Consider the following 21,402-nt stretch of genomic DNA (forward strand, 5'->3'; position numbering starts at 1 on the left):
CTTTATTCCCCTCAAGGATCTTTTAAAAGCCTAATTAAAATTCACATGAACAGATTACCAGGTTGGTTGTATCCCTCATGATGTGTTATGTTTTTCCTTCTTGATCCAAACAGTACAGAAGTACAAATCAGAGCTATGCATAGTTCCAGTCATATGAGAACCCTCAGTTTCCAAACAATAATAGAATATCACAGACCTTCATCACATTGGAATGGTGATAACTTGGGCCTGCTTAATATACCATCTACTGTGCAGAAGAACACTACACAGTTCAATAAAACAGCCTTTATGAGAAAAATAGACATTCAAACATTTGAAGAAAGATCTTACCTCTGGTCCAATAATAATTAAATAAACCCTTGGATCTTCCTTATGCCAAACTATAAAACAAGATTTTAAAAAAGTCAGCTGAAATACATGAAATGGATTTTGCTGTAGATTTTGGCCATATTTCAGTTACATTGACTTCATGACAACGGTACACTGTTTCATTTCCATTTAATAGCTTCAAGGAAATAGATAAGACTAAACCTCAGCAGTAACTCTGAAATTAACTTTAAAACTGGGTTCTTGGAAAAGGGAAATAGTGCAGGCAGTTAAATATAAATTACTTTAGCCAACAGATGATGAATGCATGGTATGGAATTTTCAGAGAAATGCTGGAGGAAGATAGCAAAGGAAAAAAATCAGGTTGAAATTAGATCAGAATTTGAGGGAAAGGGTGTTTAATAAGATTCGTTTTTGAGACTGGTCAGGATAAACTGCTAAGTCATTTCTGGTCTTGTATTTAGTTCTGGATCCTGTTTTTAAGCATTTCAACTTACAATCTACACTGTTGACAGTTACCAATTACACAGTAAAAGCGTTACTGTAATTATAACCAATATAACTTAATATGGTCATATTTGTTCCCATTTTGTTAGATGTAAATATTCAGATAGTTCATTTTATCACTATAAAAATTGCTACAAATTGTTCCATGTAAATTTATGAAAAATCTCCCCACGTCCAAAACTCAGTCATAAATATTGGATGGTTGTTAAATAAGGAATTCAGAAGAGACCTCAGTACCCAAGGAATGTTTGGAATATGGCTATTACATAGATTCTCAGGAGGAAGCTAGATAAACCAAGGAGAGAGAAAGGAATAGCAGAATCTGCTGATAGGGCTAGATGAGGGAGGGTGGGAAGATATTTGCATGGATCATAAACATCAGGATAGGTTAATCGGTGCAACTGACCTGTTTTAGTGCTATATTTAAATATAATACAAATAAAGCATAATACCTAGATTAAAAACGCATATTTTGTAATATCTGTTGTAGCATCTTCAAATTTCTTGCGTTTAAACTTTAGGTGAGGTTTGATTAATAGGAACTATCTCTGTCATTAACTGTACAGCTTTGAAGCTCCTTCACAGAAGGAATGTCCAGTTGGAAAAGACAAAATGTTTCATCAACAGTTATTAATGACAAAATATAGTTCATGGTTTGGCAAGAAAGTCTGCATAATTCCTCAAATTATTTGTCTCAAATCTCATTAATAATACATGAAAAAAGCTGAAGCTGCATTAGATTTCATAAGTTGTGACAATTAAGCTCCCAAAATAGTACCAATGACCAAACTAGGTTGCATTTATTCTAAGCGAGGTTTCCAGAGTGTACAAGGCCTCTCTTCTTCTCATTACAGCATAAAGTAATAAGCTTTCAATTCACAGAAGTAATTAATAGAAGGATCAACAGTTCAATGCAGAATATACATGCCTGGATTATAAAGAGAGTACAATTACGAACATTACCACTTAAAAGTCAAGGGACATTCAATACATTAAGGTAATGAAATCTATCTTAAGTACCTGAAAAAGCATCCACCAAAAAGAGGGGATCTTTAACTCGCCGAAGTCCACACACCAAAAGAAATATATATGCGTCAATATTCTTACAATGAATCCCTGTAATCAATATATGGGAAAATATTCATTTATAAAGTAGAAAATCACATTCAGTAATCTTTTCAATCTGAAAAAATCCAGTCATTATTAAACTACCTTTTGCAAAAGATAATTTTTAAAAATCAGAACGATCTAGTTTTGTGTTGTTATTCCAGTGGAACAGAAAAGTCAGATTGATATAGAAAATTAACATGTTTGCAACATTCTATGTTTTAGTTTACACTGACGATTACTTTATTGCAAACTGTTAACTCAAGAATGTCACAATCTTTCAGCTTTGATTCAGAACGGAAAATTTCTTAAAAATGTCAGCATTTCAGCAGGCTCAATTAAAGCAATCAATTTTCTTGGAAAGAGATTGTAAAGCTGGCATTGATCTCAGTTCTGTTCCTGGGCTTGCTTTCTCCTAAGATTACTTCATGTGTGCTGTGTGTTTTGCTTCTAAAAGGCAATGCAGAAACATTTAATTTTACCATTTGCAAACTTAAATTGCAAAAACTATGCTCATCTGTACTCAATAAAACAACAGATGAAAGTAATCCTCTTTTTGCTGGCAAATTTCAAATCAGGAAAGACTATGTACTCAAAAGGAAATGAACTAGACAATGATGTAGTAGCCATGCCTGTACATGATAAAGTGGTTCTGTAGGGGAAAGTTAAATTTAGTGCAGTAAAACAGAATAATTGGCTATCTTTTATATAGAGCACAGCAAAATCCTATTTAGTTCACCATCCAAAATAATAAAATAGCCTGCTAACTTCTACCAAGTGGATTTCATAGCATATTTTACCTCAAACAAGCTAAAGCAGAATTTAAAAGAAAATCCATATGCAAATAACTCCGTCATGGGATTTAAATGAATAACGTATCTGGCTTTGCTCACAGTTTTAGTTGACATATGATTATCAACTGGATGACTGGTTTGTAATCCATTCTCATTTCATCAATATTATGTGTAACACAACAGGGTCAACAGTGATAAAAGATGGAAAAGTGAGTTTTGAGAAAGAGTCTGTCTACACTTCATTATTCTGACCCAAGTGTGTGATTATCAGCACACACCTAAGTGTTCCAACATCCTATATGCGTTAACATATTCTACTACCATAAGTTATATGCAACAATATTGTCGGAGCTTCACAAATAAGATTTTTTTTAATTTAAAAACTGATTTTACAAACCACTGAGGGGAAGTAAGATAACAGTGATTAGAATGAAGAAGAAAAAAAAAGACTTGATTTGATACAATACTTTCAGTACATGTGAAGTTGATACAAGCCACCGATAATGACTAGGTTTTGTACCACTGGGCAAAAAGGGGAAAAGAAAATGTGGATTAGACATTAGATTTGATGACGTAACCATAAAAATCAATTTGCATCGAATAATTTACAATCAATTATCAGCTTAAACACAGGAAAATATTTGGCTGGATTTTACTAGCAATTGGCTAAGTGGTAACTCTGGTAAGTTTCATGGAAGGCTTCTCTCAGTAAGCCCTCATGGCGTTTCTTACGCCATTTCTCAAATTTGTCTAATTACCTGGTCACCATCCCCCAATGATACCCTGTTTGTTGTATTCTCCCACTCACCACTACCTGGGACTTCTGGTGCTAATACCATCTTTAAAGCCCAGCTGTGAATTCAGTCCAGCTCTGTCCTTTGGAGCTGCCTTTCACTATGCATGTCATGGAAACGTAACCAAAGGCAAATGCTTCTCAGAGCTCACAGGTGACATCGCTGATACTTCGCATATTAAAGAGGACATTCAAACATCTGTTGCTCTTTAAGAAGCTACACAATTTACTCATCTTTAACCTCATCCCATCTAACAACCCTGTCTCAGGGAATGCAACTCTGTCCTCAAAGCTCAGTGTAGCTCAACATCTTCTCACTGTTTAATGTGGGACCATTGCATACTGAAATGACTTCAAACAGTTCAAAACATGCACTTTGGTTCAGCAAAGGGTAGGACATATACAATTAATGGTAGGGTCTTGGGTGGTGTTATAGAACAGAGGGACCTAGGGGTTCAGGTACATAACTCTTTGAAGTTTGTGTCACATATAGATAGGTGGTTAAAAAGGTATTTAGCACGCTTGCCTTCATTGCTCAATCCTTTGAGTATAGGAATTGGAAAGTCATGTTGAGGTTGTGCAGGACATTGGTGAGGCCTCTTCTGGAATACTAAATCCAGGTCTAGTTGCCCTGCTATAGGTAGATTATTATTGCTGGACAGGTTTCAGAAGACATCCACCAGGACGTTGCTGGGGAAGAAAGGTTTGAGTTATAAAGAAAGGCTGGGTAGGTTGAGACTTTTTTCACTCGAACATAGAAGGGCAACCTTACAGAAGTGTATATATAATGAGGGGCATAGAAGGGGTTAATGGTAGTTAACTTTTCCCTTGGACGGGGAATTTCAAAACCGGGGGCACATTTTTAAGATGAGAGGAGAGAGATTTAAAAAGACATGGGGGCAAACATTTTACACAGAGGGTGGCTCGCGTGCGGCATGCACATCTTAAGGAAGTGGTGGATGTGGATATTTATAGAAGTACATGAATAGATTTGGAGGGATATGAGCCAGTGGCAGGTAGGTGGGCCTAGTTTAGTTGGGGATTGTGTTCGGCATGGACTGGTTAGACCGAAGAGTTTGTTTCTGTGCTGTACGACTGTGCGACTATAAAAGTGAACAAAACAAAAAGAACAGAAGCTGCAATTGCCTCTGGGAACAGACAGAGACTGCTGCTCTTTTCATCAGCAGTCAATGAATGATCAGTACATCCAGCTCACACCTACTCAAACCAGGTTTCAATGAAATCCTGTTTGACTTGCTGCATATGATGCTGTAATGGTCCATTATGTGGTGTTGCTCTGATCAATATTCTCATCTTCCTCCTCAGAAGACTGCTGTCACTCTCCCAGTTCTTCAAGTCCATCACAATCCCTTAAAACTTGCTCCAGTTGTGCAGAGCACAGTATGTTAGGCATTTGTAGTATACAGTCTGGACTAAATTGAAGGACTGTCAAGACGTGTCCAAACATTGGAATCTTATTTTTAGCACATCAACATTTGCCGCAGGATGGTTCGGTTGGAGAAATGGACTGCATTATACATACGTTCAGCTTCTGTCAGATGTTGTGTAATGGAGTCATCAGCCATGGTTGCAGACAGTAGCCCTTGTCTCCCAGTCATCATCTATCTTGAGGCATCCAGTTCTTGATACAAACCAGCAACATGAGAGTTCTCAAGGACGCAGGCATCATGGCAACTTCCAAGAAAACCACTGCAGATGCCTAAAGTGTTGCACTGGTGATCACAGATGACTTGTACATTGATGGAATGGAGCCCTGTTCAGTTGTAGAAGTCAGTTGTACTTTGATATGGCGTTGTATGTGATGTGTGTAGTCTATTGTGTCCTGCATCTGGGAAAGCCAGCTGTGCTGCCAAAGCCAATTGTTCATCGAGACATGAGATTACGCAGTGTGATCTGGCACAAATTGCATTGGTAACAGCCATTAATACATCTGTGATTTGAGGATTGAGAGATCCCACACAAGTCCTCAGTGGCTCATTGGAAATAATAAGCTCTATAAAGAATTTGGCCAGTTGTCACCTTGATGATCATCAGGACAGGTTGGCACAGATCTGTGACTGTGTCTTGGGACACCCTCAGTCTGTGGTGTCATCTCTTATTGCTCATCTGAAGGAAATGTTATTGAAGATGATGGACTCTGGGCCTTCTGTCAGTCTTCCAAATCCTGTGGGGACCTTCAACTGTGGCCTCTTCACATAGGCGCTGTTCAGCATCTGCTGGTCCTGGACTTGCTGACGTTTCTGTTTCACCTCCATTTCACTGTATCCTTGTAGCTATGCATTAGCAGTGGCAATAACCCCTGCTGCGGCTGAATTGATTGGTCATGCTTCCAATGAACCTTAATCATGGAATCGCCTCAGTGCAGATAGAAGCCTTTTGGGCCCAAGTTATCACCAACATTCCAAAGAGCATCCCAACATATCCTCATAACCCCATATTTACCATAGTTAATCCACTTAGCCACACTATGGTGCAACTTAGCATAGTCAATCCACCTAACCTGCACATCTTTGGACTGTGGGACTTAATGAACAATATAAGAAAAAGAATATGAACAGTCAATATTCACACCATACAAACTTTACAGTTTAGCATAGTCTTACAGACAATGGGACATGGACAACTCCAACGTGGAAGGCCACGGAATCCTGCTCCATGGAACTTGGACATAGGGCCTTCAGACTGATAAATATAGGACATTTTATGTCACACAAAAACACGAGGAGATTGAAAGTGCTGTATGATTACTGATACCTTGTCTTCCATCACCTGCATTACCCAAGAGAAATTTCATTGCACCTACGAGTATGTTGGCAAATACTTGCAGTTCAAATGACAGGAAACCAATTCCATGCTCTTGTGCAGCCTGTAAGATCTTGGATTGGATTTATGCATTGTGACTCGTAGATGTCACTTTTAAGGTCAACTGTGATTACAGAAATGATTATGATCAATGTGCAATGACCAATGCCATGGTCAAGATTTCTTGTGATCGGATTTGCACCCCACACAGTTGGACACTGCATACATTACACATACATGATGCTATGCTGCAGATGTTACTATGCCTAAGTAATGCAATTGACTCTTGAAGGGCTTCACATTGTTCACAAGTTAGGTGCATTCTGCTCAGACAGCAAAAAAAATCCAACTGTGGTTTCAGCCATTTTCCATTTCGAGTTCATTTACAAATCACATTAATATAGAATGCAGTCACATGGTGTCAGTACTGCGCCCCTATGCATTATCACACACTCTTTGAATCACTTCAGCTCTCAATATTACCTCATGAGCTCAGGCCCCACAGTTTATTCCTGCCAACCAATATATTGATCATGCTGTAGTTTATCCCCACTGAGGCCAGGGTCGCTCTCCCTTGCAATAGAGTATTCCACCACCTGAAATACATTTCTTTGTTGACATCACCCCTTCACAATTATTGTCCTCTATGTATTCCAGCAGGCTGCCTCCAACCTCCACAATCACATGACCTCATCACCATTCTCTAGCACTGTAGCAGCTCCTGATAATCTCTGAATTGATTCCCAAAAATGACTGTGACCCATTTCCATGACTGATTGGACACACAGCCTCGACTGATAATAGACCAGACCCCTGACTGATCCATTTGCAACTCCCTGACAGATTTAATGTGACTCCCCAAAGTTGAACTGGACCTTCAGGACTGTTTGTGGCCCATTCCCCAGACAGCAACAAAAAACACACGGCCTGACCCTGACAACCTTAAGTAGTAGAAAGTGACGACTGCAGTTGCTGGAGATCAGAGTCAAGAGTGTGGTGCTGGAAAAGCACATTAGGTCAGGCAGCATCTGAGGAGCAGAAGAATCGTGTTTCGGGCATAGTCTCTTCATCAGGAATCCTCAAGTAGCCAACTAACCGTGTCCAAGCAACTGGACTGATCTATGAAAATGCCCTTTTGAATCCATTTATTGGTTGTGGATATTTATTGCCAATCTCTAACTGCCCAGAGGACAGATTGCAGATATGAGACTGTCAACAACAGGGTGCAGTACAGCAACTATCTACCCCTTTGACTGATAACTGCTGACAACTATGACAAACTGCCTTGCTTTGTGTCTGTGTTAAAGACAAAACAAGGCAGAAGTACTGTTACCCTTCAAGCAGTGACTGAAGGCGCACAGTGCAAAAAGGCAGAATAAGGCAAGGTAGGGATGCTGTAGGTATCTAAGCACATGCAAACACAGTGAGTACCAAGGCAGCAAGTGAGGATCCTCAAGATACAGCCTGGTCAAATCCAAAAACTGTTTACCTGTCTATGTGCACTCTAAAGTGCAGATCTTGTTTCAGAGTTGTGCCATGGGTGCAGAAAAGCTGGTACAAGATGGATGCCAATTTTTGTAGGATCCATGTAGCAACTGCTCATGGAGTGTGCCCTGAGATATTGGTGACTGGTGTCCAAGGTGAAGGGCTGGAGGAGATGGTAGCAAGTTGGAGTCACCAGCTAACCTCTCTGACTTGGGAATTATTAGCATCTAGTTTCTATGCAGCAGGTTAGAGAATATAAGTTTGCATGGAAATGTGGCAGACTAACCACTTATAGGATTATCAGATCAGAAATGATATTACTGAATGGCAAACAGACTCAATGGGCTCAATGGCCTACTCCTGCTTCTACTTCTTATGGTTTCTGGTCAAATAAGGTGTCAAGAAATTCTAATACATGCAAAAGGCCTCTTGCAGTTTACTAGAGAGAATGTTGTTTTGTCGTTCAGCATTTGGTTGAAAATGGGACCTTTTTCTCTCAGCATCGAGAAGTCTTCACAACTGACTCACAAGATTTTCCCAAATTTCTCACCAATGCCCATGTCATTCACTGTGGAAAAATTCTGCCCATTGTTAATTTTAACATTTTCAATGCAACAAACCATTTTTATCTTAGATGATGCTTTGATAAAGCAAAACAAGACCTTCTTTAAATTGAATTTTCTTCAAGAAGAAGACTATAATCGATGAAGCTCTTTACTCAAATTATCAAAAGTTTCGAGAAAAAACGTGGTTTACTAAGGAAGTCAGTTTTGGAACACTCAACACAGAAACAGAAACTAGGAGCAGGAAGAGGCCACTTGGCTTTTGAAACTCTACCGTTCACTATGCCATGGCTGATCATCCAACTCAGTGCCCTGTTTCTGTTTTCTTCCCATGCCATTTGATACTTTTGGCTGAAGAACTATATCCAACTCTTTCTTGAAAACATTCAATGAGTTGGCTTCGACCACTTTCTGTGACAGAGAATTCCAAAAGCTTAACACTCTCTGGGTTAAGAAATATCCCCTAATCTCAATCCTAACCGCCCAAACCCCATATCCTTAGACAGTGAACTCTGGTTCTGGAAACTCAGTCATAGAGTCATAGAGATATAAAGCACGGAAACAGAACCTTCGGTCCAACCTGTCCATGCCAACCAGATATCTTAAATTAATCAAGTACTATCTGCCAGCAGGTCCATACCTTCTAAACCCTTCCTATTCATATACCCATGCAGGTGCCTTTTAAATGCTGTAATTGTACCAGCCTCCACCACTTCCTCTGGCAGCTCATTCCATACACGCACCACCCTCTGCATGAAAAACTTGCCCTTAGGTCCCTTTGATATCTTTCTCCTCTCACCCTGAACCTATGCCCTCTAGTTCTGGACTCCCCTACCCCGGGAAAAGACCTTATCTGCTTATCCTATCCATATCCCTCATGATTTTATAAATCTCTATAAGGTCATCCCTAAGCCTCCGACACTCCAGGGAAAATAGCCCTAGCCTATTCAGCCTCTCCCTATACTTCAAGTAATCCAACCCTGGCAACATCCTTGTAAAGTCTTTTCTGAACCCTTTCAAGTATCACAACATTATTCTGAAAGGAAGGAGACCAGAACTGCACGCAATATTCCAAAAGCAGCCTAACCAATGTCCAGTACAAGTGCAACATGACCTCCCAACTCCAGTACTCAATACTCTGAACAATAAAGGGAAGCATACCAAAATGCCTTTTTCAGTGTCCTATCTATGTGCGACTCTACTTTCAAGGAACTAGGAATGCACTCTAAGGTCTCTTCGTTCATCGACACTCCCTAGGATCTTACCATTAAGTGTATTAGACCTGCTCTGATTTGCCTTTCCAACATGCAGCACCTCACATTTATCTAAAAAAAACACCATCTGCCAATCCTCAGCCTATTGATTGTCTGATCAAGATCCCACTGTAATCTGAGGTAACCTTCTTCGTTGTTCACTACACCTCCAAACTTACTAACTATATCTCCTATGTTCACATCCAAATCATTTATATAGATGATGAAAATCAGTAGACCCAGCACTGATCCCTGTGGCACACCACTGTCACAGGCCTCCAGTCTGAAAAACCACCCTCCACCACCACCCTCTGTCTTCTACATTTCAGCTAGTTCTGTATCCAAATGGCTAGTTCTCCCTGTATTCCATGAGATCCAGCCTTGTCAACCAGCCTCCCATGAGGAACCTTGTCGAACACCTTACTGAAGTCCATATAGATCATGTCTACTGTTCTGCCCTCATCAATCCTCTTTGTTACTTCTTCAAAAAACTCAATCAGGTTTGTGAAACATGACCTCTCACATACAAACATGTTGACTATCCCCAATCAATCCTTGCTTTTCCAAATACATGTAAATCCTGTCCCTCAGGATTCCCTTCAACAACCTGCCCACCACGGATGTCGGGCTTACCGGTCTATAAATCCCTGGCATTTCCTTATCACCTTTTTTAAACAGTGACACATCATGTTAGCCACCTTCCAGTCTTCTGGCACCTCACCTGTCACTATCAATAATACAAGTATTTCAGCAAGGGGCCCAGCAATCACTTCTCTGGCTTCCCACAGAGTTCTAGGATTTAATGGTAAGGTCGTGTTGGTAATGGTAGTGGGAGTGTTGCTGAACAAAGAGACCTTGGAGTGCAGGTTCACAGCTCCTTGAAAGTAGAGGCGCAGGTAGATAGGATAGTGAAGAAGGCATTTGGTATGCTTTCCTTTATTAGTCAGAGGACTGAGTACAGGAGCTGGGAGGGCATGTTGCGCCTGAACAGGACATTGGTTAGGCCACTGTTGGAATATTGCATGCAATCTGGTCTCCCTTCTATTGGAAAGTTGTTGTGAAACTTGCAAGGGTTCAGAAAAGATTTACAAGGATGTTGCCAGGGTTGAAGGATTTGAGCTATAGGGAGAGGCTGAACAGGCTGGGGCTGTTTTCCCTGGAGCTTAGGAGGCTGAGGGGTGACCTTATAGAGGTTTATAAAATTATGAGGGGCATGGATAGGGTGAATAGGCAAAGTCTTTTCCCTGGGGTCAGAAAGTCCAGAACTAGAGGGTATAGGTTTAGGATGAGAGGGGAAAGATGTAAAAGAGACCTAAGGGACAAACTTTTCAGACAGAGGGTGGTACGTATATAGAATGAGCTGCCAGAGGAAATGGTGGAGGCTGGTACAATTGCAACATTTAAGAGGCATTTGGATGTGTATATGAATAGGAAGAATTTGGAGGGATATGGGCCGGGTACTGGCAGGTGGGACTAGATTGGGCTGGGATATCTGGTCGGCATGGACGGGTTGGACCGAAGGGTCTGTTTCCATGCTGTACATCTCTATGACTCTATGACCTGAGCGGGTCCTGGGGATTTATCCACTTTCATACTTTTCAAAACATCCAGCACCTCCTCCTCTGTAATATGGGCATTTTGCAAGCTGTCACCATTTATTTCCCCATATTCTATACCTCCTTCTCCACAGTTAACACTGATGCAAAATACTTGGTTAGTATCTCCCTCATCTCCTGCTGCTCTACACATAGCCTGCCTGGCTGATCTTTGAGGGGTCCTATTCTCTCCCTATTTACCCTTTTATCCTTAATGTATTTGTAAAATCCGTTTGGATTCTCCTTCACACTATTTACCAATGCTATCTCATGTCCCCTTTTTTGCTCTCCTGATTTCCCCCTTAACTATACTCCTATTGCCTTTATACTCTTCTCAGGATTCACTCGATCTCTCCTGTGTATATCTGACAAATGCTTCCCTCTTTTTCTTAATCAAAACCTCTATTTCTCTTGTCATCCAGCATTCCCTATAACTACCAGCCTTTCCTTTCACCCTATATGGAAAATACTGTCTCTGGACTCTCATTATCTCATTTTAGAAGGCTTCCCATTTTCCAGCTGTCCCTTTACCTGCGAACATCTGCCCCCAATCAGCTTTTGAAAGCTCTTGCCTAATTCCCTCAAAATTGGCCTTTCTCCAATTTAGAACTTTAACTTTTAAATCTGGTCTATCTTCTTCCATCTCTATTTTAAAACTAATAGTTTTACCCTCAGTCACTAGCCCTGCCTTATTTCCCCAAGAATAGGTCAAGTTTTACACTTTCGCGAGTAGGTACATCCGCACACTGAATCAGGAAATTTTCTTGTACATACTTAACAAATTCCTCTCTGTCTAAACCCTTAATACTATGGCAGCCCCAGTCTATGTTTGGAAAGTTAAAATGCCCTACCATTACCACCCTATTATTCTTATAGATATTTGAGATTTCCTTACAAATTTGTTTCTCAATTTCCCGCTGACTATTAGGAGGTCTATAATACAATCCCAATAAGATGATCATTCCTTTCTTATTTCTCAGTTCCACCCAACTAACTTCCCTGGATGCATTCCCAGGAATATCCTCCCTAACTACAGCAGTAATGCTGTCCCTTATCAAAAACACCAAAAATGCAAGTTATGTCCATCTCTGAGCCACATTTCTATAATTAACATGATATCCCAGTCAAATGTTCCTAACCATGCCCTTTGTTCATCTGCCTTCCCTGTTGGGCCTCTTGCATTGAAGTAAATGCAGTTTAATTTATCAATCCTACCTTGTTCTCTGCTTTGTTCCTACCTGCCCTGTCTGTGTAACTCACTCCCTTTCCCAACTGTACCAATCTCAAATTGATCTCTTTCCTCACTGTCTCCCTTGGTCCCACACCCCCACCCTGCTCCCCCCACTATCACCACCTCACCTGTTTAAATCCTCTGAACAGCCCTATCAAATCTCCCTGCCAGTATATTAATCCCCTTCCAATTCAAGTGCAATCCATCCTTCTCGTACAAGTTCACTTCTACCCCAGAAGAGATTCCAATGATCCAAAAATGTGAATCCTTCTCCCATATACAGCCCCTCAGCCATACATTCATCTGCTCTATCCTCCTATTCCTACGTTCCCTAGCTAATGGCACCGGGAGTAATCCAGATATTACTACTCTCGAAGATCTCCTTCTAAAATTCCTGCCTAACATTCTGTATTCTCCCTTTAGAATCTTTCTTTTCCCTTCCTATGTAGTTGTTTCCAACTCCTGCTGTGCTCTCTCCCCTTTGAGAACATTTTACACGCTCTGAGACATCCTTGATCCTGGCACCAGGGAGGCAACACACCAGTCTGGTTTTTTGCTGCTAGCCACAGAAATGTCTGTCTGTACCTCTGACTAGAGAGTCTCCTATCACATTCATTCGCTTGGACCCCTGATTACATTAGAGCTAGTCTCGATGCCAGAAACTTGGCTGTTCGTGCTACGTTCCTCTGAGAGTTCACCACACCCTATCTTTTCCAAAATAGCATACTTGGTTTGAAATGGGGATAGCCACAGAAGATTCCTGCACTACCTGCTCCCCCCCCCTACCTTTCCTGGAGTTAACCCATCTGCCTGGTTGTATCTGTGGTTTTTCTCCCTTCCTATAACTGCCATCCATCACACCCCCTAGCTCTTGTAAATTCCTCATTGCCTCTAACTGTCACTCCAATCGGTCCATGCGATATGATAGGATTTGCAACCAAACATATTAACTGCAGACATAATAATCAGTAACTTGGAAACTCTCCCTAAACTCCCACATCTGACAAAAAGCGCATATCACTCTAGTAAAGGCCATTTTTGCTCCTTCACAATCTACAGACCCAGAAAATAGCACTGTCTTTTTGTTCTAAAAAACCACTGGTCCAAGCGAATTGAGTACTTATGGTTTATATTTTTTTAAATTTAATTAAGAGACATATTTCAATTAAACAGATAATCAAGAAAGACTCACTCTGTTCAGTATTGTAGACTTACAGCATGGTTACGCTATAAAAACCATGAACATATCTGTTTCTGTGCTGGTTCCTCCACGGTCAGCTGTGAATTTCGCTGTTTGTTAATTTTTCCTAGACTCAGTCCGATGTTCAGGGATGCATGAACTCAAACAGCAAAGGCAGTAACTGTGCAGATTTGCTGCTGCGTCAGCAAGCAGGTTTCTTTCTCTCTCTCCCTTCTGACCATGTACTCGCTTTCTATGTCTGCCTTTCCTCCTTTTAAAATGTCGCTGTTTTGACTTTTTTAAAGACTGAACATCCTTCCTACATTTATCCTGTCTAATCTTGTTAGAATTTTATAGATTTCTATGAGATCCCCCCCATTCCTCTGAACTCCAGTAACCATAGTTCCAGCTAATCCAACCACTTTTCACACATTAGTCCCGGGAATACTTGACTGCTAATCAGGCTGAAGCTTTTAATATTAATTTTTTTACTATAAATATTCTGCAGTTAAATTGTGCCATTTAATTCAGTGAGAATTATTACAATAAATTGTGATATATATTGTGATCAGAAACATTATACCATTTTTAATCATTATTCAGCTTATATTCTTATCCAAGATAGTATCATCTTAAGGACTAACCATTAAACTTTCATTAAAAAGTCACACTGATCATTCAACAAGAGAAATGGAAACGTGCATGTTTTCACATTTTTGTTAAGCCTACAGCTTAGAAATGAATCCTTGAAAATAAAACATAAACTGCGTATTATACGTAAATGTTAATAGCTGCCGACTATTATAGGATACAGGTGAAGGACACCTACTGCCCTGGACATTCAAAAGGTGAAATGGCAATGGAAGCCATGCCTTACAATACATACAAGATACTGCAATCAGTTTTAGACACATGATAATGGAGCAAGAAGAGTAAAGTACATGGAAAGAAGGTATATTTATTAACCTTTCATTGTCAAAATCACTGTTTTCAAAATAGAAATCTTCACTTAAAAGATTGCAAACAACATTAACAGCAATTTATTATTAGTATCTTGCCATTAGCTGCTTTTATGAAAGCATCTTGCCTGTCATTTGCACAGTTTTTTTCTGCTGAACACTACAATAACAAGTTAGATTAAGGGATGCTCTGCAATGTTGCTCAAGTCAAAAATTAAAAATAAAAACAATTCTGTTAACTATATTTCTCTTGATTTCTTAATATTTGTCTCTCTCTGTTTGGATCTTTTACCCATTGCTTTTTCTCTTGGTACTGTCCTTGTCACTTCATTTGCATCAAATACCTTATCACATTAAGCCTCATTGTATGTGCTTTTTTTTGTCTTGTGTATCTAAAACCTGCTATGCTTCTCATCCTTGCTGATTTATTCAACTTATATTGCAAGGTCAAGAAAAATCGTAACATGGCTGTTATCAGATACTGGATCAAAGACTGAAAGAGGAATTTCTGGGAACTGCTACAGCATGTATTGATGAAAACAATAGTTGGAACTTACGTTCTTGATAGGGATACAGTGATGGGTTTGGAAATAAGAGAGCCACTGTGTGGTGTGAGCAATGGCAGGGAGTTAGCATACTTGGCTGCCTTGTCTATAATGCTAAAACTGAGCACCAGGATCTGATGACAATGTGTTACAATTAGGAAGTTTATAAGGTTATGCCTCCAGACTGTATCTTTTTGTTCATGGATTATAACATTTCGTGATTTTAAATTTAAGGTGAATGACAGAGTGGAGAAAGGTGATGATGAAATGGAGATGGTCGAGAATGTCAAGTTCCTAGGAGCGATGATCACAACAATCTGTCCTGGCCCACCCACGTTAATGCTATGGTCAAGAAAGTACAACAACACCTCTCTCAGGAGGCTAAGGAAATTCGACATGTCCACAAAGACTCTTACCAAATGTTACAGATGCACCATCTACCCAGATGCATCATGGCTAGGTGTGGCAACTGCTCTTCCCAGGACCGTAGGAAACTACAACGAGTTGTAGTCAGCCCAGTCCTTCACGCAAACCAACTTTCAATTCATCAATACTTCTTGCTGCCTTGACAAGGCATCCCACGTTATCAAAGATCCCTTCCACTCTGATTATAATCTCTTCCTACCTTTTCCATTGCGCAGAAGATACAAAAGCTGAAAAACACATACCAACAGATTCAAGAACAGTTCTTCCTCGCTGTTATCAGACTTCTGAATGGATCTCTCAAGTTTTAAATTTAATACTGATCTCATTCTTTTGCAGCTGTAGTGTACCCTTCGCTTTGTACTACTACCCTAATGCATTTTGTATGGTATGATCTGCCTGTACTGAATGCAAAACAAAACTTTTCACTGTACCTAGGTACAGGTGACAATAATAAATCAAATCAAATCAAAAGGGGGTCATGTAATCTGTTCTGCAGTCTTGTGAATGTCGACTTGAGTCACTGGATTGCTGGGGATAAAAGAAAGGCTTGATTTGTTTTACTAAGAAGATAGTAGGAGATATCTAGAGATAATGTCAGCAGTATCTTGAGTTTATGGTGAATAAATCCTGAGTCTCGCAAAGTCCCATCAGGTGTTAAAGGTAGCAGATTTTAAGTAGTTATGCTGTGATCTACCAGCTTACTTCTAGGATGGGCGGCGGGAGAATGCGATCAAAGGCAGCTACTTAGCATTTCAACCTGAATGGAAATCTAAATGTGTTTCATGTTGCCATCGGGAAGAAAGGATAGGAAACTATTTTTGGTATCAGTTTACAGGCTTCCCTATAAATCGATGACCATCACAGACAGTAGTTTTGTTTAGAATGGTTTGTAGGCATCTAACAGACAGAGACCAAGTAATGGATGCATCCAGTTCTGCACTACAAGCAGAGAAAATGCTGACACTGTTGTTCAGCTCTTAGAACGTGGTTGTAGCTTATGCTCAGAACGATGTGACTGAATTTGTGAAGATTTAAGAGCGGAGTGGAAGATTCACCTAGGTTTGGCTAGAGGGAAGGAATGTGCAGTTTGGCTCTCTTTGTGAAAGTCAGTGGTGGAATCAAAAGCTGTACTGCTGGGATTATTTGTGCTAAAGGCTGTAATTCTATAGAAAGTGTGATGTATCTAAAGGAGAATCCATTCTGTAATTGAAAGTATAAATTGCTGACAAAAAGAAATTGCATTCAGTTATGAGCATTTTTAGACATTTATTATGATAAAAGATTTAAGGCATGAAATCTTGCTCTGTCATCCTTTCAGCTAATAACTAGAAGTTTGAATTTATTTTTTAAAAGCTATCCTTCACTAAGAATCGATGTGATTATCTAATTTGTGATCAATATGGACTGATAACCAATGTCTTTAGATTTCTACAATTGCGACATGCATCAGAAGGCAAAAATACAATGCAATCCATTTTTAGTTGGTCATAGAGTCACAGAGTTATACAGCACAGAAACAGACCCTTTAGTCTAAATCGTCCATGTCGACCATGTTTCCCCAGACTAAACTAGTCCCATTTATCCCCTAACCATTTCCCATTGATGCAGCTGTCCAAATGTCTTTTAAATTTAAAATTGTACTTGCATCCACCACTTCTTCTGGCAGTTTATTCCACATATGAACCACCCTCTGTGTGAAAAAGTTGTCCCTCAGGTCCCTTCTAAGTTTTTCTCCTCTCACCTTCAAAATACGTCCCCCTAGTTTCAAACTCACGCTCCCTAGGCAGAAAAAAAAACTTTGCTCTTCACCTTCTCTATGTCCTTCATGATTTTATAATCCTCTATAAGGTCACCCCTCAACCTCCTATGCTCCAGGGAAAAAAATCCCGGCCATCCAGCCTCTCCTTATAACTCAAACCCTCCAGTCTCGGTAAAATCATTGTAAATCTTTTCTGAACCCTCTCCAATTCAATAATATCCTTAAGGCCTATAAAATCTTAAGGGACTATACAAAGCATTCTTAATTTTTCTCCTGGCTGAAAACTCACAACCAAGTAACAAAGTACTCCATCCCATTTTGTTTGTAGTAAAAACTTGACAGTATTATTATTTTTAAAAATCAGAGCTTCCAAGATAATATTAGGCAACACAATTTAAACTTGTACTATTTATGTATCTCAAATAAAAAAGATAGGATCTGATGAATTCATCAGAACCTAAGTCATACCTGAATCTTGGAGAAATTCATTCCAACTAAAGTTTGTGCAAGGCTTGGTTACAACGGCTGGATTCCATTTGAAGTAAAGATGGGGCAAAAAGAATACAAGAACAAATAAACAAACATTGTAACATTACACTAATTTCCTGTTAATCACATCCCTTTCCTAACTTGAATGGATCTTTTTACAAAATTCAAAAAACTATTTCTTTTTTGAATACTTTTACAACTACCTGTTGAGTGTTTGGGATGAAAACTAATTAACAAAATAAATTAATTTGATGATTGGGACAATTTTATAATGACAGGTTTTGAAATTTGGAGGCCCTCTCTTGCATTGCCAGATATGATTGCAAGCTGGCAGGACTGTATAGGGACTCCACCTCTCATCAATAATAAACTGCAAATAGTGGCAATAATGGCACCATAACCAAGGATATCATACCTTCCTGATGGGAGGAGAAAACAGCATAGGCTGTGGGCAAAAAGGGAAAGGACCATTTTTAAAACAGAACTAATAACATGCTGACTTATTTTTACAATGCAAGAATCTACTAAAAGGATGAACAGAACCTAAAGAGATAACCTCGCATATTAAGACTGAAGCCATCATGGCTAAGACTGCAAATTGGATATTCAGATACAGACAACAATCTGACTTAATATTGGGAAAACTGTACTTAATGATACAGTACAGAGTGCTTGGTTGAATTTCCAACATAGGCTTTCTGGCGGAGGAAATTTCCTGATGGGAGTGTAAAAAAAAAATTCAAAGTATCCTAACAAAGAATATTCAATTGAGATGATTAAATGAGTAATTTCTTTTATGAGTTGAGAGTGTGTTGCTGGAAAAGCACAGCAGGTCAGGCAGCATCCAAAGAGCAGGAAAACCGACGTTTCGGGCCAACTCTGAAAACTCCAGCATCTGCAGACCTCACTATCTCCTAATTTATTTTATGAGATAGGGTCGTCAATTAACCTTATCAAAACATACAAGATTCTTCCAGGCTTGACAGAGTAGGATCTGAAGGCAGAGTAAGGGGTCACCCATTTAAGATAGAGATGAGAATGAACTTATTCCTGAGAGGGTGGTGATTCTGTAGAATTTCTTACCGCATAAGGCTGTCGAGGTCAGGCAGTTAGTCTATTCAAGACTAAGATAGACCAATTTTTAATTAGTAAGGGAATCAAGAGACTTGATGATAAGGCAGGAAAGTGGAGTTAAGGATTATCAGTTCAGCCGTGATCTCATTGAATGACAGGGCAGACTTGATGGACTGAATGGCAGGGGACTCAGTGATGGTAATGCAATTGACTGTAATGCAAGAAAGATGGTAAGATTTTCTCTTGTTGGAGATGTAATTGACTGACACTTGTGTGCAAAATTTAATTTGCCACTTGTCAGCCCGAACCTGGATATTGTCCAAGTCTTGCTGTCATGGACATGGGCTGCTTCATTCTATGAGAAGTTGCGAATGGTTCTGAACGTCATGCAACCATCGGCGAACATCTCACTTCTGACCTTATGATATGACAGTACATTAATGATGCAGCTGAAGCTGACGGGGTCTAAGACACTACCCCTGAGGAACTCCTGCAATGATGTTTCACAACTGAGATGAATAGGTCGAACAACTACAATCTTCCATGTATGACTCTAACCAGTAGGGGAGTTTTGCCTCTTGTTCCCACTGTCTTCGGTTTTGCTATGGCCTGTTGATGCCACACTCAGTCAAATGTGGCTTTGATTCAAGAGCAGACCATCTCACTTCACCTCTTGAGTTCAGCTCCTTTTTTCCCATACTTGGAGCAAGGCTGTAGTGAGGTCAGGAGTTGAATGGCCCTGGGGGAACTTAAACCAAACTTCAATGAACAAATAATAGTTAAATAACTGCTGCTTGACAGCATGTCAATTGCCCCTTCATTCACTTTGCTGACGATCTAGAGTAGATAGATACAGCAGTGATTGGATTTGTCCTGCTTTTTGTGGACAGGACATACCTGTGCAACTTTCTACACTACTGTATAGATGCCAGTACTGTACTCGAACAGATTGGCTAGTGACAGGCTATTTCTGGAGCACAGGTCTTCAGTACTATTGCTAGAATGTTGTCAGGCCTTTTAGCATCTAATGTCCTCTGCTATTTCTTGATATCATGTGGAGTAAATCAATTCAGCTGAAGACTGGCATCTATAATAATGGGAACTGTAAAAGGAGGCAAAGTTGGAGCATCAGAGTTAAAAGACAATTACAAATGCTCAGTTTTGTCTTTTGCACTGATGTGCTGGGCCTCCCCATTGTTGAAGATCAGGATATTTCAGCAGTCTCTTTGTCCTGTTGGTTGTTTAATTATTTACTACAATTCACAACTGAATGTGGCAGGACTGCAGGGTTTAGATCTAATCTATTGATTTTTGAATCAATTGACTGTGTCTATTGCATTCTGTTATGGTGTTAACATGCAAGGTGTCCTAAGTTGGAACTTCATCAGGCTTCATACCTCATTTTTAGATATGCCTGGTACACTCCTGGCACGGATTTCTTGCACTTTTAATTGATTGATCAATTTGGTAATATTGATTAAGTGAGGGATAAGCAAAGCTAAGATTGTGGCGAAATACAATTCTGCTGTCATTGATGGCCCAGAGAGTCATTTGGCCGCCCAGTTTGATCACTTGATCTGTTTGAAATCTATCCTGTTTATCACAGTGGCAGTGTCACACAACATGTTGGATAGTATCCTCCATGTGAAGATAGGTTTTCTTTGTGACCAATTTTCTTTACCCAATCCCAGCACCTCTATGTGTCATTGAGAATCTATGATGAGAGATGCAGATGGCCTCTGTAATATTTTACCATCGATCACAGAATACAATTGAAAAGCCTTTAAAAAATGTGAGCTGACAATGTGAATTGATGTTAGTATAGGTGGTCACAAGTTTCAAATGTGATAAAGCCTAACACCTGTAATTTAAATTAATGTGACACACACATTGAATGAATTAATTCAGCAATGATACTATTAACCACAATCAAATCATTTTAAAATCTGTTTCATCTATAATAGCAACATAACAAATTGGGAACCAGTGTTTTTGCTGCTATCTGATGGTAAATTGATGGAAACTGATAAAATTTGCATCATCAGCTTTTGGTAGTCTTTGAGCAATCTCTGTATTCTACCACAACACATAAAGCAGCTACACCAACTAGCCGCTGGTCATCAATTTTTGCTGAGTTCTGGGTTTGATTGGATCCACTGAAGTGCAGACATATTGACTGCATTCCTGGTGACACTGTAATCATCCTGGAGTTTTTTAAGGACCCATTTCAATATATGCTTTTCAAAATTAAGCCGGGGCTGGTTGCTGTTCTCCTGGCGCATATGGTTTGGGGCATCTTCTTCAGGGTGAATACAATCTTCTTCATTTCGCGAGCCAGTTCTTCTCCGGTACCGAATTCCTTCTTTGCAGCCATTGTTTTATGTGCTAGCAAAAGCTACAACTTTCAAACCAGCTTTGTCTTTCATTGTTTTTGCTGGATCATCCATTTTTGACCTTGTTTGCCAAGCTCTCTGTGAGCACGTCTTCAAATC

At 39.7% G+C, this 21,402-nt stretch overlaps 1 protein-coding gene across 2 annotated transcripts in view; it reads right to left on the reverse strand.

Moving 5' to 3' along the window:
* Nucleotides 1-21,402, reverse strand: part of glt1d1 (glycosyltransferase 1 domain containing 1) — a 98,516-nt gene that overhangs the window by 40,786 nt on the left and 36,328 nt on the right. The window contains exons 6-8 of one of the 2 annotated variants that reach the window (XM_060843668.1): nucleotides 17,816-17,872; nucleotides 1,855-1,950; nucleotides 331-380 (exon numbers count right to left, since the gene is read on the reverse strand). In XM_060843668.1, coding sequence (XP_060699651.1) covers nucleotides 331-380; nucleotides 1,855-1,950; nucleotides 17,816-17,872 — 203 coding nt within the window. The remainder of the gene's footprint in view (nucleotides 1-330; nucleotides 381-1,854; nucleotides 1,951-17,815; nucleotides 17,873-21,402) is intronic. The other variant, XM_060843669.1, reaches the window with a different exon arrangement.

The sequence above is a fragment of the Hemiscyllium ocellatum genome, chromosome 24 (genome assembly GCF_020745735.1).
Source record: "Hemiscyllium ocellatum isolate sHemOce1 chromosome 24, sHemOce1.pat.X.cur, whole genome shotgun sequence".
NCBI lineage: Eukaryota > Metazoa > Chordata > Chondrichthyes > Orectolobiformes > Hemiscylliidae > Hemiscyllium > Hemiscyllium ocellatum.